The sequence below is a fragment of the Myodes glareolus genome, chromosome X (assembly GCF_982192425.1).
Source record: "Myodes glareolus chromosome X, mMyoGla1.1, whole genome shotgun sequence".
In the NCBI taxonomy this organism is placed as follows: Eukaryota; Metazoa; Chordata; class Mammalia; order Rodentia; family Cricetidae; genus Myodes; species Myodes glareolus.
Window position 1 is genome coordinate 108,201,101 of NC_142053.1, and position 19,578 is coordinate 108,220,678.

Here is a 19,578-nt window from a genome sequence, read left to right on the forward strand (position 1 = left end):
TGTGTGGTGATGTGCTCCCGGTTAATGCGGCAATGTGCGATGCCATTCCTTTGCCTGGCACCATCAAGCACTCTGCCTCTATAGCAGCTGCTGGGACTAAACATAAAATCGGAACAACAAACTATTCTGTGCTTCTTTTAGGGCAAAATGGTTGCAAGTCATAACTTAAAGCATGCCTTGCATGTGCTTCATTGCAAAATTGGCTAGTATGCATTTTCTTCAAGACAATACAAGATGTATGTAATGACAGAGCTGGGAAAGTACACACTTCTCGTTGCAAATGGGCACTTAGGTCTCAGCAAAGGTTACTCTTGTGGTTTAGAAATGGATTGCTCCCTCCTGCAAAATAGCACAAGGAAGATGCTCTCCTTGCCCTCGCCCCAGTGCAGCCTCTAGGGCATTAAGTGTTTACTATGACTCTTAACAGACATGCTTAGACTAGGCAGGATTTTCAGGCAAACCATGCAGGATTTTTTTGGGGAACCTGCAAGAACTGTACAATTGAGTTATAAAGAAAAAGTTTTTATAACATTTTTTATGAAGTTTGTAATTTTCTGTTGGGCTGAATTCTTAGATATTGTGAGGTACATGTGGCCTATGATCTACAGGTTGAACATGCCTGCTAGAATCATTTATCCACATTTTACTCCTTTGAGCTTCTTGCCAGTAGTTTAGCACATTTTTCCTGTGAACATAGTCAGAAGTTCCTGAAGGTTCTAGAGAAAGTTGAAAACAAACAAGAAAAGTCCGGAAAAGTGGCTTGGATTTTGGGAAGTCAGTAAGACTAAAATAATTTCTGCTTGGGTAGATTGATCAGGATTACAAAAAAAAATTGTCAAAATCCCACATGTGTCACTATGTATGCAAATATAACCACCACGCAAATTCTTTAGAAATGAAACTAAAGAGTAAAATTACCAGTGTGACTCTAGGAGCTGAAAAGTGGGTATACTCACGAGGATTGGGAAGCCTTTCTTCTGAGCAGGTAGTCCACAACGTCTGGATCTGTCTCCAGAAGGCTGATCAACACTTCATTCTGGAGATCCGGGGGAACCTGCAAAAGCCAGAGGTTGAGGCCTAAGCAAAACCTTCTCCCGCCCCGTCAAAGATGCAAAACGTGACATTGGCCACTTTATGTCAGCATATACCAAGACTTTGGATCCTTAAGAAAGCAAACTGACTTATTAGTTCAAACCAAACCTATACCAACACATACAGCATGTTTAATTCTCAGGATAAACTAGAAGATTATCAGAGAATCACATTCAATTCAATTTGTCATTTGCCTGAAAATCCTGCCTGGTATTTTGTTGCACAGACTAGATTTTCCTGGTTTTGAGTAAGCAAACGATCATGGGTAAGAGGACTAATGTTCAAAATTTATATCCAAATGAGGACACTTTCTAGAGACTATATTTGAACTATGCTGAGAGAATGGGCATTAATTATGAGCTTTTGAAAATGTTCTGGGACATACAATAAACTGATTTAAGTGTTCATGTCCTTGAGCCACACTCCTTAAATTCTAGGTCCACCATTTTGGTTTTGGAACTTTAAACATGATACATTACCAAGTACGTGTTGGTCTCAGTTTCCCCATCTGTACATTGGAAATAACAGTAATAAATAGTTATTGCTAAGGTGAATAAATGACTAATTACTCTGTTTCCTTCCTTCCTTCCTTCCTTCCTTCCTCCTTTCCCCCTTCCTTCATTTCTTCTTTCTTTCTTTACAAGGTTTCTCTGTGTAACAGCCCTGGCTGTCCTGAAATTTTCTTTGTAGAACAGGTTGCCCTCAACTGACAGAGAACCACCTGCCTCTGCCTACCGAGTGCTGGAATTAAATGCATGTACCACCACCATCCAGCTTCAATGACTCGTTTTGTGTTGAGAATTTGCAACAGTACCTGGTCAATGATAACACTCCAAAAAAAGCCAAAATAAACAAAAAACAATTCTGATACCTTTCTGCACAGGCTATGATGATTCAATGTCTGTCCTTCATTTCTTATGTCCAAGTCCTACCACATTTTTCTTGCTTCACAATTCCATGAACAATAACAAGGGCACATTATACACGAGTACTACACTTCTCCCAGTCTAATACATAATGCATTCAAAGAGAGTCTTAACTCAGTCATGCAGAAATGTTCTCTGGGAGAAGATTGAACCCAGCTCTAACGGACAATTTTCTGTTCCATGGACCCTGGTAGCTCAAGCAAAAGCAATTCAGACTACTGGGAGAAAATAAATTTTCTCACACGTGAGTTCCAAGAGAAGAGTTTTCAAAACCACAGAGACAAGTCTTCTGAGAATAAGTGGTTGGTAGAAGAATTTGCCTTCTGCCCCTTGCAGTATTCAATTGTTCTTGAGTTTGAGAAGCTGGAAACAATCTTATTAACAAACACAGGGACGAGAAAACAAGAGAACGCTTTCCTTCTCTTGTAAATCTGTTTCTCCTACTTCATCCCGAATCTTAGGAATGACATTGCCAAATTCTAGCCACATAGCTCAAAATCTCCAAGGTGAAAGCAAGCCTATGTCCTGTCCACTCCCAGTCCTAGCCAGGAGGTCAGCTTGACTTCCTCTGTTTGCTACTTCTTCACTTCTCTTCCATTCCAACTGCAAGGTCTGAAGTTCAAACCTTCATTACCCCTTTGTAGTGCCCAGCTGCTAGCCATTAGCACCCTCCATTCCCCTCTTCTTAGAAAAGTTCTATCCTAACTCCTCTCTGGAGAACCAGCTACTCTCTAAACCTTGGCTCAAGGGTGAAATGTATCTTAATTTAAGTTGACCAATCATTCTATTCCCTGAGCAGCACATCTGCCTGGGAAATAGGCAAGTGGTTCTACAAGAGTTGACACAAAACCCTGGTACTCTCTGAAAGGCTTCTGAGAGAGACCAGAGACAGATCCCTCAGCCACATTTAGCCTGAGCATTGTGCTGCTACTCGAACAAATAATGGCAGGGGCAGTAGGTAGATCTTGATAGCATTTGAGTTCTGGGTTAAGCTATACCCAAAGTCACACTCAACTTTCATTTATCCAGTCATCTGAACCCTCAAATTCTTTAAACTTATTTGGGTTTCTAGAGCAAAAGGCGTATATACACTTGATGGGCCTTTCATGTGGTAGCTCAATCAATAGCTTGAAACCTATTTCCTTAAAATGTACATCGGAATTCTCAGCATGGTTGGGAGATATTCACTCAAAACTCTTTATATCCCCCCAGCTGAAGCCACATCTTGCTTGCTTTCCTTAATATATAGTTCCCTCCAGAAGTGGATTAGATATGCTTTATTTCATCACCACTGTCTCCGTCTCTGGCATTCTCCCAGGACCATTCTTTTCCTTTATTGCATTGGTATTTGGTCAGTTCTTAAGAATACTAGGAATTTAGGGATTCAGCTACAAAGCAAACAGATGAGAATCCTTGTATTTGTGGATCTGGTAGCAAACCTAGGAAGATGGACATTTAAAAACTGCAGAAGGAAAGCATAACATGAGGCCTATAGAGAACAGCCAACACAGTGACAAGTAATGGTGAAAGAGGTACAATATTAAATGGGATGAGCATGTCATGAGAAAAGGACATTTTAAAAAATCAAAGTTGGAGAATATCACACGAGGCAGAAGAAAGAAATGTTAAAAGTCTGGAGTCTGGAACAGTGAGAGTCTAGCAAGACTGCAAGAGTGAGGAAGACGTGGGTGGTAAGAGGAAAGCAGGTAGCCGGGCCAGATGTTGTCGCATCCTGTGAATCATGATTCAGACGTCTGCACTTGTTCAAAGTGAGTGGGGAGCCATTAGAGACCTTGAGCTGATGACTAACACAACTTATCACTTCGACTTCTCAGTGAAGAGTATATCAAATGGAAAGCGAGGGTTGAATCAAGGAATAATGGGACAATTAATGGGTTCCAACCAGTAACTGTGGTGCTGAACCAGGACAGCAAGATGCTGGGTAATATTTAGATCTTGAACACAGTAAAGACTCAGGTGGCAATTCAAGTTAACTTACTGCAAGGAGAGGAAGAGTATGAGAGGCAGAAAGAGAAAAGATGGTTTCACCGTTTGATCGAGATGCTAAAGGAAGAGAAGGCTGGGTGAAGTTCAGGAGTTTGGCTTTGATATAATAATGCTGGCAAGTCTGTGAGACATCCAAATGGAAGTGTCTACTGGGCAGCCAAAAATGAGGACTCGGAATTCAGTTTATAGATTCTGGCTGGTCATAGAAATGTGGAAGACACATATACATAGCAGTTAAAGCTCTATGATAAAAAGAATGATCTAAGAATTAAAAGGGAGAGAGAAGAAAAAAGTATGGGGATTTTAGAAGAACGATAGACTGCATTTTCTTACTATATTAGATAATTAAGCAATTAAAAATCAATTTATCTTAACTGCATGTTTCAATGACCATAATCAAGCAGTCATACATTGCATCTATTTTTAAAGCAATACATAAGTGGTAAAATCAAAAATGGTTTTATTTATTGCATTTTTATATATTCAGTTATTTAATGTGTGTGGGCATACATGTGGAGGTCAGAAGACAAGTTGTGGAGTTGTCTCACTTCACTATGCGGCTCATTAGATCTGTGTTATAAGCCCCTTTACTCATTGAGTTGTTCTGTTAGTCCTAAGAGAGAATATGCATACATACACAAATGTATGTATTAATAAAATGAATAGCAACTTGGCATTGCGGCATGTATTTGTAATCCTAGTACTTGGCAGGCTGAGGCAGAAGGCATAAGTGTGAGGCCAAATGTGGACTGCATAGTAAGACCCTTTGTCAAAGAAACCAGGACTGAGTGGGAAAGCTCGGTGGAAGAGCGCTTGCTTTGCAAGGGTAAGACCCTAAGTTTGATTCCCAGCACTGAAAACAAAGTTGAGCAGAGCAAAAATAGTATCAGCCAAAAATGTATATCTTGAACTTTTAAAATAAGAAACATCGAGGGGCAAATTAGGAAAATGCTTGTATATTCAGATAGTTAATTCAATTTTAAAATTTGTTATGCTTAGATATGTAATACAAGTTTTGCTCCAAGCACCAATCTGTTCCCACTGAAAAAGAAACACGAGTGCATGTCCTTTGGAGTGATAAAGAGTACTTCAGTTCTAATTTCCTGACACTCTATGGTTTATCTAATGATAAAATATCAATGTGGAGAATCAGAATAGTTTGCATTATTACAATAGGTTACAGAAAGCATTCGTGTTTAAAAGATAAGTTGCCATACATTTGGTTCAACTATCTTGCATTTTTAAGTTTTTACTTATTCAACTAGGCTCAACTGCCAAGAAATTATAATTGTTGAGGGTTATTTTATGTGGTATACGTGACTTTTACTTGGTAACAAATGCACATAAAATGGGTCAGGACTATAAATCTATATATAACTTCTTTGTGGAAGCCCCAGGACAGCATTTTGGCTTGGAGAAATGATTTACATACACGTACAATGATATAGTCAAGAATGTGGATCCATGACTTAAAGGAATATTCTCTTATGTATTTTGACAAAATTCTCCTATGTATTCTGCAAAACTAACTTGTGTGCATAGAATTTATTAACAGCATATTTCCTTTAAATCCAATTTTGTTACACAGTGATTTAAAGAACCTTCCAGAATTCATACGATAATATCACATTTTATTTTTTCAGAAAAAAATGGATCTAGTGGGGAAAAGAGGTAAGAAGGTAGAAGTGATGACTTGAACTGATTTTCAAATGCTCACATTACAAGCTGCAGCTAGCATTCTTTCCAGTGTCTCCTCATTTTCTATATTTGTACTATTCAATAGCTATTATTTAATAAAAAAATATTTAAACTACAGGCTCAATTCAATTGGATAAACATTACTTTGCTATTAATTTAAGGACTTAATAGAGAATCAAAAGCCCAGTAAATACACGAACAGGCAATATTCACTTAAAAGAGCAGTGGGATAACCAGCCTCCCTACTCTTGGAAAGGTACACACAAGGCAGTGCCATTTCCTATCAGTTTATTTACTGGGCTTTTGTTTGTCTATTAAGTCCCTAAGTTAATAGCAAACAAACATTCTTTCAGGCTAGTCACTTTTGCCCACTTGCACGGAGGTGGAGTTGCTGTCTAAGAAGAATCTGACTCCACATCCATTGAGGTCTGGTTCTGGCTGTGTTGCTTATAATTAAGGCAAACTGGGACATGTCAACAGCCTTCCTTAGAATCCTGTGCTTGCATCTGCAGCTCTGGCATGTTCACCGTACTAATCCTGGTTTTCTTTAGGAACAAGTGATCACAAAGGCTAACACATCTGAAAACACTACATTCATTGACTGGAGGGTTAGTAGTGAAAAGGCTTCATTAGAAATACTTGAAATAAGCTAAATATTTATATGAACAGGTACATACTGATATCACAAAGAAGAATAACATTTGTTCTGACATTGTCTTTCACTCTTGTGTGTATGTGTGTGCATGCTAGCATGACCTCAAAATTATGTTTGTGTGTGTGTGTGTGTGTGTGTGTGTGTGTGTGTGCGCGCGCGCGCGCACGTGAGTGCATCTGTATGTGTATGTTGGAGGAAAATCTCAGGAGTAATTTCTCAGGAGCTGTACACTTTGTTTTGTGAGACAGGGTTTCTAATTGGCCTGGAGCTCATTAAGCAGGCTAAGCTGGCCGGCCAGCAAGCCCCAAGGGTTTTCCTGTCTCTGCCTCCCTAGCTCTCTAATTACAAATGTGTGTTTGCACTTGACCTTTTTGTCTTTAACATGGGTTCTGGGGATTGATCTCAGACACCTCATGCTTTCACTATAAATACTTTACTGAGTGAGCAATCTCATCAGCCCCCCCCCCCCGCTTTAGTTTTGACTAGCAACTATGAATCTGTCTGTGTTTCTCCACTGATCCAAAGAATCCCTCTCTTCTTTGCTTAATTAAGTAAGGAGACTTTCTTGGAACTTTTATAATTCCCACCCATGACCTCACAGCCCTGTAATTGCAGTGATGTTGAAGCATGTACTTTTATTCTCCCCCTTACATTGCTTCCCTCCCATCATACCATGTCTTAGTTAGGGTGTCTGTCACTGTGACAAAACAATATAACCAAATTCAACTTGAGGAGGAATCCAACTGAGGGAAGTTAGGGCAGGGATTCTTGGTAGGTACCTGGAGGTAGACATTGAAGAAGAAGCCATGGAGGAGTGCTGTTTACTGGCTTCCTCGGTCTGCTTTCTTCTAGAACTCAGGACCATGGGTCCAGAAGAGGACTGGGCCCTCTCACATCAATTGTTAAATGATCCACACGTCAATCTTGTGGGATTATTTTCTCAATGAGGTTTCTTTTTTTTTCAAGTGACCCTAACACGTTTCAAGTGAACAGAAAAGCTAACCTGGAGAGACCTCAAGACTTTCTGCTGGGCCATCCTGAGAAGGCACGTCTCCTGATAGCAGGGATTGTCTTGGGCTGTACAGTTGTACAGAGGCAGGCTCTGTTAGCTACTCTTGCTTAGCACTAGGGAAAGATCGTGGGTGCAGTCCTGATTAAGCTCCCCAAAGCACCGGCTTCTGGAAAAGGTTTTCCTTTATATTGAAAACTGATACATGAGAAAAAAATGTTCGTATTCATCGAACAATTCTATATGTTGAAAGAAAAAACAAAACAAAAAACAACCAATCAAATAAACAAAAGACCAGCTAGTCCAAAGTGATCATTTAATTAATTCATTGTTTGCCATCAAAATTTCAACTGGATTTTAGTCAAGGATTTGGTAATTTTAGACATTTTCTAGGGGTACCATTTATGGTTGTGTTTATCTGGAGACTGAACTCCTTAGATTTTAATGTGTTATTTCAAAGCATAATGTTATTCCAAAAATCAAAAGAACTTTGTACTCCCTTGCTTCAGAGAAAAAAATGTAAACACTGCACATATGAAGGAATAAAACTGTCACAATTAAAATCTGCCCTATCAAATTAAAAATGAAACCTTGAATGATCGCCTAGAGTATAACTGCTATGAGGTAGTTTATTCCATAAACCACGGAGAGGGAAAAATGGTACAAGCTTTCTCCATAACAAATTATTAGGTGCTCTCTGAACAACAGTTCCCAGGACCCAGCCCTACCATATACGCCAGTGGGTGTTCCGCAACAATCCTCCACTTTGCCCTTGACCAAGAAGAATGCTTTGGCATTTCAAATTTTCACCACTCCCCAGCAAAAGTAAATGCCACTGGAAATCATGCCGGTACATTTCAGCCAACACGCTAAAAGGAATCACTTTGACTTGTTAAGGACTTGTAAAAGGTCAACCAAGGTCAAAAATCAACCTGAAACCTTTTGTGTGGCTCTGTAGTGACAGACAGTTCTTTATTTTAGGAGGACCTGGGTGTATGTGGAGGTTCAAGAGGAAGTCAATTGGTAAATATTTCTTTGCTTTTCATTTTTTAAGACAGGTTCTCAGGCTGCATATAGCTCAAACTGGCCTGGAACTGAATGCTGGCATTAAAGGTATGATCCACAAAGCCTTGACTCCAAAGAATATTCCTTGAAGTTTTTGAGGGTAATTGAAGAACTTTAGTGAACAAATACAGTGGAAGATCCAAAGGGTTTCTCTGAGGATGACTTAAGCCAAAAAAAAGGAGGAGGAAGAGGAAGAGGGAAACGGAGGAGGAGGAAGAGGAGGAAGAAGAGGAAGAAGAGAAGGAAAAATTAGCAGTGTTCCATGGCAAGAGCTGAAACAGCTCAGGAGTAATGTCCTTTTGTTCTTGTCTGCCTGTACACGATGCCAATGGAAAAGTGTTGTGGCTTTGCAGATAAGGACAGGTAAGCAAAACACTAGCAGGAACTCAGACTAGCTGTTGGACATACATGCTGGCTTGAACATCAAGTTGGAAGATACTGTAACTAATTTAGAGATGCGGAGATTGTTTAGGGTCTCCTGACTCCCCACAGTCTCTTTCTTAGTCTACAATTGGCCTCCCTATCCAAAATACTGCATCTCAAAGTACCTCTGTTACTTTTCACTGTGGGGAAGCATTATACTTTACAAAGAAGCTACTTAATCATGGCCTTCCTTGGGCACACAAACTTGTCTTACTCCTCACAGGCTGTAATATCTAGAGAAACTGATGTTGTATATAGTGCCTAGCTTAACCTGTGCCACATAAACAGTGATTGTTTTGTCCTCTATTAGCATGGGAATGGAAAGCATATACAATTAGAGGTATCCATGGCTCAGGGTGATTTCTTGCTTAATGACTTGGACGACTGCTTGACTCGCTTTGAACGGCATACAAAAGAGATTCAAAAGAAAGGCAATCCACACTGGGGAATGAAGGGAACACAAAGCAAAATTTGCCTCCCAGCTGAGCTAGTGCAAATCTCACCAGAGCTTCTGATCTTTTTTTTATTAAATTTTTTCATTTATTTTGCATACCAACCACAGTGTCCCCTCCCTCCTCTCCTCTCATTCTCTCCCCTGACCTCCCATCTACAACCCCATCTATTTCTCCTCCATTTCCATTCAGAAAGCTGACCTTTTTTAAATTAATTTTTTCATATGATATATTTGAAAACTATGGCTTGCTTCATAAATTTGCATGACTTCCGACCTTTGCTGCCAGTAGTGCTCATTTGACATTTCTCAAGTGCCCTTAGTGGATCTCCAGCTTGGGCTGCCGAACAGTGCAATGAGTATATGCTTCCTTCCATCTCGCATCCCCACTGCCTTCAGGACTTCTTCACTACCTTCATGTGGTGTTGTCTCTTCCTTGCCCCTTTCCAGAAAAGCTGTGTGATGAACCGTGCAATATCAGCCCTTAGCACAAGCTGACAGCTTTCTCCACGCCACTCTGAAACTCTCATTAATTCCAAGGGTAAGGAGTTATTTTCCCTGAGAGTCCACCATCACTCACAGAAGAGACAGCTTGCAGACCAATTAGTGCGTCAGTGATTTCCACAGTGAATACTTTGTTCTTGGAATACCAATCTACAAACAAATGATTCTTACCTTCTAATTCTGGTGTTTTCAGAAAGTATCATTTTATGTTAACTAGTTTTAAAATTGTTGTTGACAGAAATGGAAGGTCATGTTTTAGAAGTATGGGAATTATAGAGGTATGAGCTCAGAATCAAAACGGCAAAAAAAAAAATGCATTTTTTTCCTGGCAGTATAGAGTCACAGTATTCAAGACATAATTACTGAATTATGTCAAATTCTTTCTAGATGCTGTGGGTGTCAGTGTATAGAACAACCTTAAATCTCTCTTTTCATCAGGTTCAATAGTGCATGCCTGCATTCTTAGCATTGGAAAAAATGGCACAGGAGGAATGTGAACTTAAGGCTAGCCCAGAGTATATAGAGATACAATATCTCAACAGGTAAACAAAACCCTGCCATTATAAGAATTGTATTCTCTTTGGTTTCAATGATAATAATAAATCAGTTAGCTATGGAATGAGTTAAAAAGGGAGCCAATGCTATGGAAAGAAGAAAAAGAAGAGTAGGGAAGGGACTAGGAACATGTGCACATGCTAGCTGATGACAGTATCATTCACAATAGCCAGGATGGGACTTTATCCAAGGCAGCACCTGAATGTGTTTGATAAAGGAGGAACCATATTATTTAAGTGTCATGATAGCAATTCAGTTTTTGTGCCCAGTATATGTCAGTCTTGTGCTACATGCCTTTTCTAAAGGACATGTGTTACATGGTATTTCTACGTTTCAAAACAGTCATATAAAATGGGTCCTTTAATCTCACTTTTTACAGAAGAAAAGCTAGGGCTCAGAGAAGATAAACATAGGGTCAGAGGTCATATTACAAATAAATAGCTCGGAGGGAATCAGGATTTTGATAACTAATTCCAAAGCTCGTGGTCTTTCTAGCCAATCTGTGTTTCCCAATCTGTGGTTTCCCTAGGCATGATAGGAATCTAGTTAAAGCTTCTGAAGGGATTCAAAAGAAAGTGTGGATTCCTGAGCCCTTTGCTATTCAGTTCGCTCGTCTGGAGAGTAGTCTAGGAATCTAAATGTCCAGCAAATTTCCTCGTAAACTCTGCTGCACAGTGAGGTTTGAGAACTACCACCATCATCTTTTTTTCTTGGTATTTTTGGGGAGGCAGGCTTAGACAGAGTCATAAACTGTAGATCAGGCTGACACGGAATTCACTCTGTAACTCAGGCTGGCTGCTAGTTCCGAGATTGTCCTGCCTCAGTCTCCTAAGTAGCTGGATTTTAAACATCAGCTACTACATCACTATTGCCTTTGCCTGTGATCATGAGGGTTGTTATCAGGATCTATTTCCAGTTCAAAGATTTCCAATCAAGTGCCTAATCTGACTTCTTAAAAAAAAACAGTTCTCATGGTTTAGGGGATAGAATCCAAGACCTCAAACATACAGGGTAAGAACTCTTTCACTTAGATATAGCCCCAGACGCTAGTCTGAATCTTGAATCATGTTATCCTCTGAATTTAGGTGCCTTTTTAATACTGGGCCAAAGCCAAATTCTTTCTTGTCTTTTCCTGTTTCCCATTAACTCAGATTATGGTTGCAGAGGAAGCATTCTCAGTATTAGAAAATGTACATCATTAAGAACAATGTTTAGATCATTGCTTGGCTTCTTGGGGTTTCTAAATCCTTTCCACCAGTTCTTCAGTGGAATGACTGCTTCCAGGGTACTTTGTGCTTTTAAGCAAAATCTCACAGCCATTGCTGCTAATAAGTCTTCATTAGTAGTGTCTGTCAATGGTAGCAGTTTATCCCTTTTCCAGCTTATAAAACCTTCCTAGGGACTATGAAGAGACCCAGAGACTAACTACCTTCAGTCAGCTGGCAGTGTCCGTCTGTCTAGGTTTATCACTCTTTATTTGCAGTAGTAATTATTCTAGAAGCAACTTAAAAATGAAAATACTGAACAAAATTTTATATGCATAGCTGAATTTTTACCTACCCAGATGCATGAGCTTCCATGATACTTGGTATAACAGAAAAGATTCTGAAAGGCCAAACATGCCAAGAGAATAAAAAATTGTGATGAAATTAATTTTTCTTATATGCTTTTAAGAAATACAAAAGTCAGTTTTGGAGCACTGAACCACACAGATGTTAGACCTTTAAAGGATCTTGGATAGCAATTTACTTAAGACTATTCCATGATAACTAAAGAAATGGAAATTAAAGATGAGGTCATGAAACTAACATAGCAGAGACAGATTGTAGTCAAGTTTTCTGGTTCCCCTTTAATTTTTCAGAGTCTGGTTTGGGAATCTCTGTCTTTCTCCCCTTCAGTTACTTCCACTGTTCTTTCCTTTTTCAGTATAGTTCCCACAGTCCATCTAAGGAGAGCAGACACGATTACACTGGTGGTTAACTTATGCTCAGCAAAGTATACTTAATTCCTGCATGCTCCAACTTTTCCCACATGTAAGAGTAAGGACTTGTGAGACAGAAATCATACATCACACAGCTACTATCAAGTCACTCATGACTCTAACCAATGTTTATCTTGTTTCTACCATGTCATTGGCACAGCAGTAATGAATGCATGGACCAGAAAGTAATACATTTTAGTGAGGAGAAACAGAACTAAAAAGAAAAATTAGCAAAATTCTCTATTAGCAGTGGTGAATTCTAAGGAGAAAAAGAACAGAGTGTGAATATGAAGTCAGGGTATGGTGTGTGTGTGTGTGTGTGTGTGTGTGTGTGTGTGTGTGTGTGTTATCGGGAGTAGTAGGAGTCATAGCAGAAACAGCGGGAAGGCAGAGGCATTAGATTTTAGACAAGGTCATCAAGATGAGCTTCTTTAAGAAACACAAACCATAACTTGTGCACATAAATATTTGTTAGTGCATAAGAGAATTTCAACCTCAATCTCTGCAGAGAATGATAAAAATAAAGTCAGGTTTGGAAAAGATCACAAGAGACAGAATACTGATGTTTTGCTGTGCTTCTAACTCTTCCAGGTGGCAGGAAGTTGAGAGAAGAAGGATGACATAATTATAATGACCTCTGCCTTCCAAGGAGATCAGGAAGCATTTTGTTAGTATCTGAGGTGAAAAGAAATTCCTGATGGTTTGTGACTTCATATAAAGGAAAACTTCGCTTAAAATACAGACTTTAGAGAATAGAATTAAGATTGATGAGAGATATTATTTTGTTAAAAAAAATTCAGAGAACATGAAGTAATGCCAAGACAACTTGGCAAGATGATATGTGACTTAAAACTCGATGAAAATATTGAAAAGTTCAGACATTTGATTCATCCAAATATGTAATTAATTATGAGGATTTGGACTGAAGTGTGAATTTATATAGTTGATGACTAATTCAACATTTTTGAGAGCTTTCCATGTACAACACAGGGACAATGCTTCAGAGACACAATAGGGAGCAAAATGCCACTGTTAGTCACTGTGGTAAATGCATTTCCTCTTCCATCTGGGCATCTAGCCAGAGTACAACTCCCAGCCTCTTTTGCTGTAGGACAATGGTCTGTACCCTGTCAATTATATTTTAATAAAATGCTGATTGGCCAGTATCCATGCAGGAAGTATAGGCAGAGCAACCAGGCAGGAAGTATAGGTGGGGCAAGAACAGGAGAATTCTGGTAAGAGGAAAGAGTCAGTCTGCAGTTGTCATCCAGATACAGAGCAAGCAAGATTTGACTGCCTCACCGAAAATGGTATCAAGCCACATGGCTAAAACAGACAAGTATTATGGGCTAATATAAATTATAAGAGTTAATAAGAAGCCTAAGCTAATAGACCAATCAGTTTATAATTAATGTAGACTTCTGTGTATTTCTTTGGGACTGAACGACTGCAGGACTGGGTGAGACAGAAACCGCAGTCAACAAATGGTGCCCATGTGGACAACTGTATCCACAAAAAGCCTGAAAGAGCTTGGGAAGTAATTTTAGACAGAAAAAAATACAGTTAAGCACGACTTACTGATAGCAGCACTTTCTCAGGTAGGCTCTGTTTGCTAGAGGCAAGAGCTCTCATTTATGAGAGGTTTCTAGACTCAGCTTTAGCTGTAAAATCTTGCAGCTCTTTTAAGAGGTCCTGCCATGAAACACTTAAATGGTGTTAATGAAAAGGTGACCACATGCTTTTTGGTGGTGGCAGGGACCTTGCAAAGCCATAGAGTTGTGGCAATAAACATGGCTCCAGCCAGTACCTCTGCCATGAGGCTAGAATCCCAGAAAGCTAAGGAATGGGCTAAATCCAGCTGTCAAAGCCATGGCTTTAATTCTAGTCATATCGTTTAGCAAATTAAAGACTCATGTGATCAGAAAAAGAGAGATACAATAAAGGTAGACAAAAAGCCTCTAAACAATTTATAGTGTGTTTAAAAATATATGTAGGTTTGAGGAAAAAAGAGAAGGATAAAGTCCTTAAAATAAAAGAGAAAAACAGAGAGTAGTTGGGTGTGGTGGCACACACCTTTAATCCCAATACTTGGGAGGCAGAGGCAGGCAGATCTCTGTGAGTTCTAGGTGTGGTAGCATGTGCCTTTAATCCCAGCACTTGGGAGTCAGAATCAGGAAGATTTCTGTGATTTCAAGGACAGCCTGGTCTACAGATGATGCTGCAGGGCGATCGGTAATGAAAAGTCCCCAGACTATCTTAATACAAAATATATAGCTTTAATAAACAGAAGTAAGACTTACACCAGAATCCAAACGATCCATCTGGACGCAGGAGCCAGACGAGAGAGCGAGCTAGCAGGAGCGCACTCGCCAGGTTTATAGGTAAACTTTAGCCTAAGGGTTCTGCCCCATGAACAGAATATGATTGGCTGAACTCCCCTATCATACAGAGTGAGTTCCAGGACAGCCTAAGATATACAGAGAAACCCTGTCTCATAAAGCCAAAAATTAAAAATAAAAATAAGAGAAATAGAGTTTAAGATAAAGCCATGTAAAGATGAAAAATACACAAAGAGTCTGGATACTGTATGCTATTGTGTTTTCTTTAAATTGCTTGATGGCTGAGGAAGGAGCAAAAGCTTCTAAAAGATATTTGATTATAAATGCTGCTGGATTTTTGTGACATATATATATATATTATATTGAAAATACTTTGATGTTAAAATTTAAGTCTTAAGATATATTACTTGGGAGAAGAGGTTTTACTTTTGTTTTCACAGGAAATGAGAAGCTGTGGATTCATTCTGAGTTAAGAAAAATCAGGCTGGATCAACAAAGACCCCCTGAGAAATCTCTGATAGAAGCAGATGGCCCAGATGTCTAAGTTCTACATCCAGAATAGCCTCAAAACTGCTGGCTGAGATGATCAAGCCTCACAGAACATTCCAGCCAGGACTTGACCATAATTTTAAATTTTCTTTAGGTCCCCATAAGATTATCAGCACCCCCAATTAGCAAGAAGTAGCCGATAAACTACGCCCACATTCCCAAAAAATAGATTATGGATGTTTGCCTTTGTTTAGAATGTTGATTTGATAACAGTCAGGAGAAAAATTAAAAGGCGATTCGATTCAGAGTTCTTGTTTTAAAAAGGGGGGGTGCTGTGGGACAATGGCTGTACCTTGTCAATTGTATTTTAGTAAAACATTGATTGGCCAGTAGCCAGGCAGGAAGTATGGGTGGGGTAAGAACAGGAGAATTCTGGGAAGAAGAAAGAGTCAGTCTGCAGTTGTCACCCAGACACAGAGGAAGCCAGACACAGAGCAAGCAACATGTGACTGCCTCACGGAAAAAGGTACCAAGCCACGTGGCTAATACAGACAAGTAATATGGGCTGATATAAGTTGTAAGAGTTAATAAAAAGCCTGAGCTAATAGGCCAACCATTTTATAATTAATGTAGACCTCTGTATATTTCTTTGGGACCAAACAACTGTAGGACCGAGTGGGACAAAAACCTCAGTCAACACTCCCTTGCAGTTAAATATGATCTGTGGGTAAGTTCTGGCCAATAGAATTCAGTGCATATGATGGACACTCCTTTTCGGTATATAGTAAAAGCCCAGGGATAGCATAATCTTATAGTACAAATATCTGAGGTTCCAAAGTCATCGTCTGTGAGGCAGTCTACCAAATGTCTGATAAACATTATGATACTTATGTATCTGGTGTTAAAATACTGAAATTCAAAGCAGTCCATGTTGCCAAGCTAATACAAGTATTAATTAGCACTTGGACAGATATTTATAGTCTGTATAACTTATTCTCATAGGAAATGATTCTGGTCATAATTTTAAGAATTAGATTTTTTTCATTCTACATGAGTCAAATTAATGCTCATGGGATATTGAATTACTTGATCACAATCAAATAGGTAAGATAAATGGAGTAGTTATTCCAAATCATTGACATTTGAATATCCAAAATAAATGAGTATAGGACAAGCATGACAATAAATCTACTATGAAGAATTTGATAAGTATAGATAAACTCTGAAGGAGATTCAGAAGAGGTAGCTAGCTAGTATTCTAGGCTGAAGTAGCCACAGGAGACCCCAGTGTAATATGCAGGCTTTATTGCATTTGCAAATGATAAGACAAATAGCAAAAGAATCATGGAGAACATTCTTGTAAAAAATGATATGCAATCTGAGTAGAGAACAGAAATAGAAGAAAATTGGCATTTGTTCTACTGTTTCAAGGGAAGTTTGAGCAAGCAATGCAGTTTTATGAAGGAAAACAGGAACTGGTAATTCAATACAAATCAAAAAAGTATTTACGGAATGCCTAACAAATGAAGGATCTTCCAGAAGTGAACAGAGGATACAATGAAGCGATAACAAGGACACGGTCCTTGCTTTAAATGCATTTATAATCTACTAAAGGAAATGGCCATACATGACTGCAACACAAGGCTGGACAAGATAATCATAAATAGAATGATAATGGGCTTCAGGGGATAGATAAGTGGCACGGGAAATGACATGGGAAGGACATAGGGCAGAAAGGTGAAATTTCATACAGGAGGTGTAAAGTATAGACTGACCTTGGAGAAATCATGTCACCATTGTTGGCTATGAACACGTGAATTTACTAAGATTATAGGATTCCACAGAGGTGTTTTACGACTATTTTGAACAAGAACTACTGCTCCATAGGTAACTAAATCTTCACATGTAATTATTTAATTATTTACATGTGATTATTACTATTATTAACAAAATAAAATTTATACTTCTGATATACTGGGTAAAACATGGAAACAAACTTTTGTAGTGACACCAGAGTATTTTGAACACAATTGCCTGGATTCCAGTGAGTTCACTTATGACTAGCACAGCAAACCAGAATGTGGATAACCTGAGTTTCATTATATCAGCAGAGGCAACCAATAAGAAAATCATCGCGATGTCTCAGTGCTGAAGGGCCACTTACCATGAACAGGGTTTCATAGTTTTCAATCATCTTCTGTACCACCGCTATGATGGCTGTGCTCTCCTCAGCTCTGGCTGAGCTTTGCACGGAATATTCTTTGTCTGATGACTTTTGTTTGTGGAGCAGGTTGGGCCCAAATATGGTGGCCAAGTTCAGAGATGTCATTTTGTTCCCAGTGACCTATGGGAGAAGAAAACACAAGGACTATTCCTAAGTTACTTTTTTTAAATGCTGGGGGGTTCAATAAGCCATGAAATATTTTCATTAGTAATTTTTCCTTTCATGGAAAGTATCACCTTTATCAGAATTAAGGAGGATGTGGTAACATGCTTTTGCTTCATATTTTGTGTAGAAGACCAAAATTCAATGGTCATCCCAATAGCACATTGAATAAAATGTTGCATTTTTGAAGTGTTTATTGCCAAACTCTTGCTATTCAACATTTTCAAACAATTTGTACTATAAAAAAATTGATCCTCAGCAATACATATATCAATGTGGCTCTTCACACATCAATCCATAACCTCTCCACTGATCCATCCACTCAGCATATTACTAATTGATATTTTTCATGGGTCAAAATTATTTTTAACACTTCCAATGATAATCATTAGAGCACAGTCCTTATTTTAGAGGGCTCACATTCTAGGAAGGAAATACACTTCCCATTCTCAGGTAATGAGTACAAAAAAATGGACCTTATCAACTCCAGAGACCCTAGAATTTGGAGGTAGCAATATTGACCAAACAATCTGGAAAGAAAGAAAGTGTTATTTCTGGTGCAAAGCAGAGTATCTTGGGTCAGGACCATTTCCACAGTGGAGCACACAAAAACACATGGACTATATTTGGGGGGGATTTTGTATGGAAATGGAAGTTTGCCTGTTAGAAAGAGCACTTTATGACCCCAGAAACAGCAGTGGTGTGACAACACATGGGACAGGGTACACAGTCTAGGTTTTAGTAGCTAGTTTCTGAACTATAACAGAGGAAATAGGGGATAAAATATAGTGTTCCAATTGTCATGTAGATTGTCAATGTTGAGAATGAGGGTGTCATGCTGTGGGTGAGGATTGCATGTTTAAATAACAGTAAGAGAAACCGATTAGGAATAGACAAGGACTATGAAGGATTGAGGTGGGGTCCATTAGACTTGAACACCCTTAAGGAACATCTGATAAAACAAATCAAGAAGGGGCCAGACATTTGGAGAAGAAGAGGAACATATGCTGGGAAGGAATGCTAGGGACGTTTCAAGTGTGTGACCTCCTGTGACAGATGTTCACCATGGCATTCTACATGTGCCTCTGGGTTGGATTTGAGGGTGGTCTGATGGTCTAGATCAGAGCTTTTGCAGGGTTTCAGCAGGCAGTGAGAACAGTGAGTGCAGATGCGTCTTCAAACACTCTCACAAACAGGAATAAAGGAAAAAGACAGAGTGGTCTGGGCGTGGCACTATCAGGAAAAACAGAATGAAGGCAGCGAAGTACTCTTTAGGTGAAAATATTAAAAAAAGAAACACACACATGTTCAATATTTTAATGAATAGAAAGCATGGACAAGTATGTAGAAACGAAACAGCTTTCATCTACCACTCCCCAGATCCAATTGTTCAAATGCTTTCTTAAGGGCCTATTTGCACAGAGACACGTGGTACAGTTTTTTTTCCCTGAAAGCTAGAGTCTCACTCCATAACCTATTTTGTAACTTGCTTGTTGTCTCTTATCAACACGTTGCATTCATCTCCCAATTTCAAACAATTCATCACTTTTTCTTGGCCATTAGCAACCTGTTGCATAAACTGATCATGATTTGCTTTAAGCACCGGTAAATGACGTGCATTTGTGTCATTTTCACTCTTCTGTTGCTATAAATAATGTATGGAATAGCTACATACAGGCATTTTATGTGATTGGCTGAGCACTGTTTTGGGAGTCATTTCTCCAATTTAAATTGTTATAATAAGGAATATGAGCATGTTTAAAAGCTTGGTAATCTTTTTACTTACTTGCCTTTTTCTCACAGGAAAGAAAGTTTGGCTGAATATTTCTAAACTAGTGCTTACCATGGCAGTGGTGAAATTTGTGGCCTATTCTTTGCTGCAGGGACTGTCTTACGCAGGGTAGGATAGTAAGCGGTCTTACATCACTAATTTCTAGTAGTATCCCTTCCCGCCCAGTTGTGCCAACCACAGATGTGTCCACATGGGGCTCTGCGTAC

At 39.1% G+C, this 19,578-nt stretch overlaps 1 protein-coding gene across 3 annotated transcripts in view; it reads right to left on the minus strand.

Moving 5' to 3' along the window:
* Window positions 1–19,578, minus strand: part of Arhgap6 (Rho GTPase activating protein 6) — a 501,238-nt gene that overhangs the window by 18,028 nt on the left and 463,632 nt on the right. For all 3 annotated transcript variants that reach the window (XM_085685233.2, XM_048446252.3, XM_048446253.3), the window contains exons 9-10: window positions 17,359–17,538; window positions 957–1,054 (exon numbers count right to left, since the gene is read on the minus strand). In XM_085685233.2, the coding sequence (XP_085541359.1) occupies window positions 957–1,054; window positions 17,359–17,538 (278 nt within the window). The remainder of the gene's footprint in view (window positions 1–956; window positions 1,055–17,358; window positions 17,539–19,578) is intronic.